Below are 9,677 nucleotides of genomic sequence, written 5' to 3'. Positions count from 1 at the left end.
GGGTAAATCCCCAATGGGCATGTCCTATGGTAAGGTGGTCTCGATTAGTTGAGAGGCTTTCATAAGAGGCATTAAACTAGGAACTTCTAAAAAGAATTGAAAGATAACTTAGAGTGACATCTTAGATCCCAACCTAGTGTTGTTTCAGGGGACCAAAGTGAAACTTTACCCTATAGGTCAATGCATCTACATCCCCCTCATTTTTCACTCTCTTTAAACCAAGCACGATAAACTCCACTTGGGTTCAATTTGTCTCACATGATCAACACTAGAAACCTTGCTAGGAAACCTTAGAGTTGATTAGAAACCTTTATTACATGTCGATCCTCATGGGAATGAGAGGGAGCTTCCATGGAAGTTTCAAAAAGTCTTAGCCACAATCTATTAAGGAGCTAGCCAAAAGCTCTAGGACATAGTAAGTTGTAGCAAATCAAGTTACGTAAGACATATTCAAGGCCCAATATGACTTAGACCAAAATAGTACATGTGTAATATAATGCTACCTAATAAACTCATTTATTGTGTAGCACATGAAACTATATTATTTGTATTTATTTCTCCTTAGTTACATACCCTATCTCTTTTAAGATTGCAATATTATCTATCAATGTTAATGTTTTTCTCTTTTCTTTGCATATTATTACACATAATGACATTTCCTCTACCTCATATACAATACATGTTACAAAAGGCATTGTGGATTCATTATTTGTTTCTAGATTACAAGCATCAACATAGTTACAGTAGTACATTGTGTTGAAGCGCATGAATTGCCATTATTGTTCTTGTCAGATTTTTTTCTTTAGATTTAACTTTGCAAGAATGTCTCTTCAAGTTTTGCAAATATTTGAAGGAGACATTAAATTTACTACATTAATGCCAACACCAATGAGTAATTCTTGTAGCACCATTAGTAAATTCAAGACCACATTGCTTTCCATGTAGCCTATTCTTGATAATATTTGCTATTTCAATATAACTCCATGCAATACCTTTTTTTAGTCCATTTTTTGTGTGAAGATAACATGCAAGTTAATGATACTTTGAGCTACTATTGATTACTTAACTTTTAATATAGTTTTGAGTTTTTTATAAAACTAGTTTGCAAGTTTACTTTTAAAGATCATACATTCATATAAAATGTGTATCTTTGCATTCAGAAAAGAGTGAAAGGATCAAATTTGCACTTAAGACAACATGTTAACTTAACAATATACACAAAATCTTTCCACATGGTCATCATATCAAAAGTGACATAGAAATAAAAATACACCAACCTTTTACCTAGAGTTCAACTATCACTTTTCTCAAGTTGATAGTTCACATTGGAATTTGCTATTTTTTACCTTGAGTTAATACAAAAACCTTAGAAAAATCAAATTTTTAACCACTTTGACACTTAATTGTCATATGCACTTCCCAATGTCGTTATGGCTTTTCATATACCTTCCATTATCCCACAAATGTTTCTTTCAAACTCACCTTTTCATCTTGGTGCGCAAGCTCTTTAAATTCAATACTATATTGCTTTTACTTGGGTGATGAGTGACTAGTGTGGTTTGTGTGTGTGCATTTGTATGTGGGCATGTGTGCATCTTCTAATTTTGCTTTATGGCTAGGAACATATCGATGGAAAATTTTAGGTCCATACTAGAGCTCTATTAAGTCATCTAAGTCACTCAATCTTACAAATAATAACTTTGTCATTAAGTCCCTTCTCCTTAGCTAGGTCATTGGGACCAATTAAACCATTGTGTGTTTCTATAATTATGATCCAAAATTAAACAAGAGAATTAGGTCCAAAGAAAGTACAACTTGCTATCCAATGGTTTTGCCCTTAGTGTCCTTAGGCTTCTTGAGATAATCCTTCAGCTTTGTAGCTTGTAATTGTGACTCTTATTTTAGAGTCGATCATTGTTATTCCTCCATATACACAACCATTGGGTTTTTGGAGTCCTTTGCTACTTCAACCCTTTTAGCTATGTGCAGTTATCTAATATGCTCCTTGAAGATATGCTACTATTTATCATTAAAGTGGGTGAATATACTCCAACCATTGGTCAAACCTTTGGTTCAACCACCTTTGTTGGAGTAAAACACCCTAAGGACATTAGATCTTAGCTTGGGTAGCTAGATAAGTGCAAAGTTCGTCATAATAATCTTGTGCTCTCAAAAGTCACTTGGGCCCCCATCATCACCTTTCACTTTGCTTCTTATAGTATCTACTCCCTTTGGTTAGTTTTTTCATGGTTGAGAGTGAGGCTTTGGCTTTCTAATTTTCAAGTAATTATTTATTTTCATGTCTATTCTTTGAGTCTACTTTGGTTGGTGGGGTGGCTCAGCAAGCAAGCTTATGATTTTCCTTGATGAATTCTTAGAGTGTTGTTACAAATTAACTATTCTCTTTTCTAGTCAAAGCATTGGATTCTTTGTTGGATGATATTTTCTTATTCTATTTTCTTTATCTTGAAGTGTTTGTGTGTGCGAAACGCTACCCACTTCACTACCCCAAAGTGGCAAGTGAAGTTACCGTGCGATACTCAACAATCCATTTTTCATCTCTCCTCTTTTCCCTCTATTTTTAAATTTTTGCTTTCTCTCTCCCCAAATTCCCTATGTTTAATTTTTTCTTTCTGCCTTCTATTTTAGTTTTTTTCTCCTCTCTCTCTCTCTCTCTCCTTTTATTCTCCCCCCTCTCTCCTCTCTTTTCCTTCTCTCCCTTTCCTCTTTTTTCCTTTTTTTTTCTTCTCTCTTTATTCTCCTTTTAAATGTTTTATTCTCCTTTTCTTCTCTGTGCTTTTCTTCTCTCTCTCTCTCTCTCTCTCTCTCTCTCTCTCTCTCTCTCTTCTTCTTCTTCTTCTTCTTTCACTTTCTCCCCTCCCCCTTAGTCTCTTTTAAAGCATGTAAATTTTATATTTTCCCTAGATATAATTCTCTTTATGTTTATATTCTCTCTCTCTCTCTCTCTCTTCTTCTTCTTCTTCTTCTTTCACTTTCTCCCCTCCCCCTTAGTCTCTTTTAAAGCATGTAAATTTTATCTTTTCCCTATATATAATCATATTTATGTTTATATTCTCTCTTCTCTTCTCTCTCTCTCTCTCTCTCTCTCTCTCTCTCTCTCTCTCTCTCTCTCTCTCTCTCTTATTCTTTTACTTTCTCCCCCACCCCCTTAGTCTCTCTTAAAGCATGTAAATTTTATCTTTTCCCTATATATAATTCTCTTTATGTTTATATTCTCTCTCTCTCTCTCTCTCTCTCTCTCTCTCTCTCTCTCTCTCTCTCTCTCTCTCTTATTCTTTTACTTTCTCCCCCACCCCCTTAGTCTCTCTTAAAGCATGTAAATTTTATCTTTTCCCTATATATAATTCTCTTTATGTTTATATTCTCTCTCTCTCTCTCTCTCTCTCTCTCTCTCTCTCTCTCTCTCTCTCTCTCTCTCTCAATTTTATTTGTTACTCTTTTAAATTTTATCTTTTCTCTCTTCCCTCTCCTCTCTCCCTTCTTTTCTCAAAAAATGTTTAAATTTAAAAAAGACTTCTCTTTTCTATTTTTTCCCATCTCTCTTCCTCTTTTCCTCTTCTTCTTCTTCTTCTTCTTCTTCTTCTTCTCTCTCTCTCTCTCTCTCTCTCTCTCTCTCTCTCTCTCTCTCTCTCTCCTTATTTTTCTTTTCCTCTTTCAAGTTTTCTCGCTCTCTTTTCTCTCTCTATATTTTTTCCTCTCTATTTTTCTCTTTTCTCTTTCCTTTTCTCTCCCCCTATTTTCTCTCTTTCAAATTATATATTTCCTCTTTGTCTCTGTAAGTCAAAAACTATATTTTAAAAAGTTTAATTTAAAAAGACTGCTCTTTTCTCTTTTCTCCCTCTCTTCGTCTTTTTCTCTTTCTTCTTATTCTTTTTATCCTTCTCCTTCTTCTTAATTAAAACTGTCCAAAAAACTTTAAATTTAAAAATCAAAAATATTTAATTAAAAAGTTCAATCTAACATAGACAAAGAGAAAGAGAAAGAGAAAGAAAGAGAAAACCTAAGCCCTACACAGGAGAAAAAAAGGAAAAGAAAAAAGTTTAATTAAAAAAGACTATTCTCTTACCTCTTTCCCCCCTCTCTTTCTCTCTCAAAGTGTGAAAAACTATATTTGAAAAACTTTAAATTTACAAAGATTTTAAAAATATTTAATTAATCAAATTTAAATCAAAGAGTTTAATGTAACTCTGTGTGTGTGTGTGTGTGTGTGTGTGTGTGTATGAGAGAGGGAGAGAGACGAGAAGGGGGTTTTGATTAAAAAAGAAAAATTTGGAAAACTGAGTAAGTTCAAGAAGCCCTCTACAGGTTCGAACTGAGGAGAAAAAAAATGTTTAATTAAAAAAAGACTATGCTCTTTCCTCTTTCCCCCTCTCCCTTCTCTCTGTCTTCTTTTACTCTTCTTCTTCTCTCTCTCTCTCCTATCTCCCTCTCAAAGTGTGTGAAAAACTGTGTTTAAAAAACTTTAAATTTAAACAATTATAATTATAAATATATTTAATTTAAAAAAGTTCAAATTAAAAAGTTTAATCTAATTGTGTGAGAGAAAGCAAGAGCCTAGGCCCTATAAATAAGAGGGATGAATTTAATTAAAAAGAGAGAAAAGAAAGAAAGATTATAAGTGAGAGAGGAGAGGAGGGTTTAATTTTAAAAAGGGAGGTGAAGGGGGTAGAGGTGGAAAGGGAGCTTTAATTTAAAAAAAAAGGGGGAAGAGAAAAGGAGAGATTACACGTAAGAGAGAGGAAAGAGAAAGGGGTTTTGATTGAAAAATGAAGGTTTGAAAAAGAGGGTAGGTTGGAAAAACCTTCTGCAAGTTCAAGGCTTTCCAAACCTATAGCGGAAATAATATAGCAATAAGATTCCCATGGCTAAATCTACAAAATTCTTTCTCTTGGTTTGAGATACATTATTGTTTTTGCAATAAAGTCTACCTAGCAACTTGTTTAGAACTTGAACTACCAACCAAAGATTACCTACTTCCATACATCCTCACATTCAAGCAATACAAAATAATATAGGCATATGTTTTGTCTCCACAATCATCACAATTATATATTTCCTTGTCAATGAATAGTATTAGCCTCCACAAGTACTGATTTTAGTGTTCTAGGCAAAAGATCTAATTTATTAATCTTGATCAAGGAGTCTTAAGCTAGCATTTTATGCTCTACTTGATCTATGAAACATTTTAGCTAAATTCTTTTTGTGCCACTAGATTACTCATAAGATATACTAGTGGTACCATTGGTGTGTGTTTTAGGTCAAGCTTAGCTGATTCTATTACTATAGTGCTAATTTAATCGGTTCCTCTAATAGCTTCAAAAGTCTTATTTGGGGTTTCTAACCTCACTAAGTTTTGTAGGTCAAGATCCTTTCTTCGATTCTCTATGCTGACCAATTCTTCTATGTGGTCAATCAAGTGATTGAATAACTCATCTTGCAAGGGTTGGTTTGGTATTCTAAGTCATGCAATGAACTAGGCAATCTAGGTTGATCAAGAGAATTAACCTTAGTACCACTTCTTAAGGGCACGTACCACCCCTCAATGATATTTGTTACTATATATTTGAAGCTCCAAGGGTTGCTTATTATGATCATATATCATATAGCATCATCCAAAGGGTGCACTTAGAAAATTTGAAGTGTAACAAAATATAGAACCTTTCTCTTAAATTTGGACGAGATGGAACCTAAATATAAAGAGTTTAAAGTTTAATACTAGCCCGAAACAAATTTCATATTCATCAAAACTTGATGTGAAATAGCTACTCCACAAATCCCTAATGAAATTACTAAAGAGGCTCTTAAAAATGCTTGCATAAGCTTGCATTCATTTTGCATGCAATATATGTCAAACTATTGTATAGTACTTGAGGCATTTTGAAACCCCTACCAATAAGATTGATTTTTGGATTGAGTTGTGTGTAATGCGTAACAAAGTGACAACACCAACTAAATATAGAAGCTTAGATACCTTATGTGCAAAGACAAATGACACCCTACAAAGAACGAAACTAATGTGATTGCTCATTTGTTAGTAGAGAACCGTGTCTTGTAGAAGCTGAAGGTTTTTAGTGATCCAGTTTTCATGTGACTAAGGAAAACATGTGCTTCAGTTATGGATACAATTAACTTCCTCATGACACTTAATCAACCATACAAGAGAAGGAATAAACTAGAAACAAGTTTGATGTACGTTTTGCAGCGATGCCTTACAGGACTATCATCTATTCCTGTTGTTGCACTTCTGTCTAACTTAGACTTTTGAGCTTGTGCGAGGATCATTTTGCTTGAAAGGGTACAGCTATTACCATGGTTGCAGTGTATGATAAATCAAAGTAGGACTTGCAATTTAAGGTTGGGCCCTCTCTGAAAGGCTACAAATCTCATACGCACATAAGCTTGTGCCCTAGTTTGTCTCTGCTGCATATGATGCATTGAAAGTTGCTAAATATAAAAGAGCAGGGCAATGCTCCGGCACAACAAGTGCATTCTTCTTGTATTAAAAAGTAAATACTTCCTTTTATCCTAAAAACTTGGCTAAACAATGAACACTGCTGCACAGGCATAATCTAATAGATTCTTTATAAGGATCTTAAACTAGACTATCCACTTTCAAACATGAATATTCTGATCTTTCCTCCTAAATTTTGAATATACATGAGAGGAGGATGCTGTAATCTGCTTTCATATGCAAAATGTCACCTCTAGAACATTAAAGAGAGAAAAAGCAGATACCTCATTGGCATATTGGAGTGCGGTTCAAAAATTTTCCAAACCATTCCTGTAAGACACAAAAAGAGATTTGAGGAATAAGGTGTCAGGGCTTCTTTAAGACACAAACCACCAAGAAGGGTCTTGGTGTGACTTTGTGCTTCAAAGACCTTTTCTCAGACTTCAGATCTTCTTCAAGAGCTATTTCAATCATTCTGTGTCTGTGCTTTACTCTGCCTGGGGTAGGGTGGATGAAATAGCCCTTGGCACAGTTGGCCTTACCACGTGGAATATAGCTCAAGTAGGTTTTCAAAGCTGCGTCACACCCTTTGGATGTGGGAATTGGTTGCAGCATGCCTTGTTGCTTCCATCGACCACCATCTCTCGTCATTCTATCTCTTGTCATGTTGCCTCTCTTAGTATACTTAGTTGTGCAGCACAAATACATAGCACTAAGATCCCCTGTAAAACATCAGGGATCATCATAGAAGTAGCAAGCTTAAATTAAGAACCAATCTTTCAAACAGCTTGTGCAACTACATAATGTATTTAACAACCAGGTATGCATCCTGGACTGACTGCCACAGCGTGCTTCATTGGTAGATCCACTCTAAAAGGACACAACACTTTTAACTCTATCATGAGTGGCATACAGCAAGGAATATCTGCTAGGGCATAACAAACAGGAAAAGTACACTTGACCAAAGAAGAGCTTGCTCTCACATGAAAATACCTTCGACTTCAGCATGGTCCATATGCTATAACACCCTATCAACTCATTGAAATTCTGCAATTCAGAATTGTATATGCTGTGAAATGTGATCGTGCATTTCTCAACCATACACGATGCAACTTACAGCACCACCATTGCATAGAGCAGTGAATTTCAGACCAGACACACAGAGTTTCTGAGCTGACAAAAGTAGAGGCCTAAAAAAAGAGGAACACACCAAGGTTCCACACACAACTCTTATGAACTACCTAAATAACAAACATCCTTGCGAGATCAGTCAATGAAGACCAGGGCACAAGTATAGCTATGCATTCATTTGCATGAGAATCTAGAAGCTTACCTCCAGTGTAGAGCCAAGGATGGCTATGGTAAACATCTGCAGAAATAATCAATTTGTCAAGAAAATGCTCTTTGTGTTGCTTTTTGGCCCTCAGGAACTCAACCAGACTCTTTTCTTGAACATTTGCCGCCACTGTCAAGCCTGGGAGCTTGAAGACACACTGAAGACTTTGGCAGGCAAAATTCTTCACATCCACATCAGTGCCCAATTCTGCGTCACTGTCTACGGTGGTCAAATCTGAATACTCTTTTTCCTCCTTGATTGTCAAATCTAGCCCCTTTGCACAAGGAGATGCAAGTGGCATTGAGAAGGTAGGATCACTAGAAATTTCTGGTCTTGATTTCTGTTCCCCTTCTGCATTCTGCAAAACATGAAGACATTTACTAGGGAAACAAGTGGCTCAGTCGAATATCCTAAATGTTTTTAGTTTGCTTATGTCAAGGCGGCTCACCTGGGCCCAGCAATGGGTACCGTCTTCAGCACATCCAACCACATTCTCAAGCTTTGGTCTGTACACAAGATACTTGCACTTGAGCGCTGATTCTGAGAGTTATTCTTGAAGAATCACATTATATAACCACCAACCCGACCAGCCAGTACATGCATGTGCAGCCATGCACAGCCACAGAAGAACCAATTGCAGAAATGTCACTTGAAGCACAAGTTTCCAAGAGCTGTACCTTTTCCATTTGTGAAACCCTCCTAGTTCTTCAGAATGGATGTCTTGCAAAGACTTGCGAACACAGAAACCTCCAGCTCCTAAATTAAGCTCAAGGGACACATTGGATGGAGAGGTAAGGACAGGATACCAAGAGGAATCGTGCCCGTTAATCCTTATCAGTCGTCGAATACCAGCAATCCTTGGGATGGATGGAATGCTTTTCCAAGGTCCTTTTGGTGCGACCGCTGTGTGAGTGGGAGGATCGGAAGCATGGTATTGCCCAAAGCTGCATGCCACATTATCGAGATGCTTCGCACATGTTGTAATCGGATTGCCGGATGGATCAACTGCTTGGGATCCCAAAGAGGGGATGCAATTGGCATTCTTGTGAGTAGAAAAGGCATCATATTGCTGTGTAGTGCGGGTATCTGCCAAGAGTGCAGCAGCAAACATGCAGCCAGCGTGTTCCACTTTTCCTCCTCCTCCTCCTCCTCCTGCTGCTCCTCCTTCTTTCTCTTCCTCTTTTCTTATCATGCATCGACTAGAGATTGAGCATTGTGTATTTGCGAGAAGATCCAGAGATTGGCACCTGGATGGAGCTATGGAAGCAGTCAAGGGAAAATCTGGGCTTAGTTCCACGGCAAGTCCATGGCTGCGAGCTACTGTATCTGCAGAATCTTCCAGGTGTTCTTCTTCTTCTTCTTTGTAAGAGCAGCGCTCTCGAACAATGGCGGCAGTGGTAAAATCAGCATGCAGCACTTCTCCTTCTTCTTCTCTTTCTTCCTCTTCTTCCCCTTCATGATCGTGACCATCCTGATCCTCGTCCTCATAACCCTCCTGCACTCTGATTTTTTTGCAACTGCGCCGGGAAGCTTCGACTGGAAGAAGGTCGGATGCAAGAGGAACCGGAGAAGCCATTTTGCTTTGGTTTGTTTAAAGTGGTCGTTTTTTTTGTTTTTTTTTTTTGGTGGGGGGGAAAAGAATTTAATCTCACAAGAAAGGAAGGTAGAAGTTCCTTCACGACACAACACAACAAGGACGAGAGGAGAGGATCTTTGAACCTTAGGGGAGTCTTCGAGGGGCAAGGGGCCTAGTAGACCTTACGCCATGCGTGATGCAAAACAATCTCACGGTAACTACCTTGTAAGATGTTACTTTGATGCTAAACAATAAACGCATTTTGATTAGTTTGAAATATGGAAATATTTTTG

General features: G+C 37.1%; 1 protein-coding gene across 2 annotated transcripts; it reads right to left on the bottom strand.

Moving 5' to 3' along the window:
• Positions 1 to 6,239: 6,239 nt before the first annotated feature.
• LOC148025323 (uncharacterized) lies at positions 6,240 to 9,412 on the bottom strand. Of its 2 annotated transcripts, XM_087692360.1 has the most exons (5): positions 8,486 to 9,412; positions 8,257 to 8,314; positions 7,806 to 8,166; positions 7,015 to 7,194; positions 6,240 to 6,802 (listed from the first exon to the last, which is right to left on the bottom strand). In XM_087692360.1, the coding sequence occupies exons 1-5, from the start codon at positions 9,382 to 9,384 to the stop codon at positions 6,726 to 6,728; spliced, it is 1,575 nt and encodes a 524-aa protein (XP_087548486.1). In that variant the 5' UTR covers positions 9,385 to 9,412; the 3' UTR covers positions 6,240 to 6,725. The 2 variants fall into 2 exon arrangements, with proteins under 2 accessions (XP_087548486.1, XP_087548485.1); XM_087692359.1 differs by having other exon boundaries at positions 6,242 to 7,194.
• Positions 9,413 to 9,677: the final 265 nt, after the last annotated feature.

The sequence above is a fragment of the Lygodium microphyllum genome, chromosome 14, assembly GCF_053477565.2.
Source record: "Lygodium microphyllum isolate KBCC chromosome 14, Lygodium_microphyllum_v1.1.10, whole genome shotgun sequence".
Lineage (NCBI taxonomy): Eukaryota > Viridiplantae > Streptophyta > Polypodiopsida > Schizaeales > Lygodiaceae > Lygodium > Lygodium microphyllum.
The sequence above is the reverse complement of the archived record's forward strand: the minus strand, read 5'-3'. Positions and strand labels throughout refer to the sequence as shown.

Bases quoted from the DNA above. Each gene is read 5' to 3' on its own strand.
- LOC148025323 (XM_087692359.1), bottom strand. From the start codon at position 9,384: ATGGCTTCTCCGGTTCCTCTTGCATCCGACCTTCTTCCAGTCGAAGCT. The intron at 8,315-8,485 runs GTACAGCTCTTG...TCTTGTGTACAG, and splicing joins GGGTTTCACAAATGGAAAAG to ACCAAAGCTTGAGAATGTGG. The intron at 7,195-7,805 runs GTAAGCTTCTAG...GATGTTTTACAG, and splicing joins TCCTTGGCTCTACACTGGAG to GGGATCTTAGTGCTATGTAT.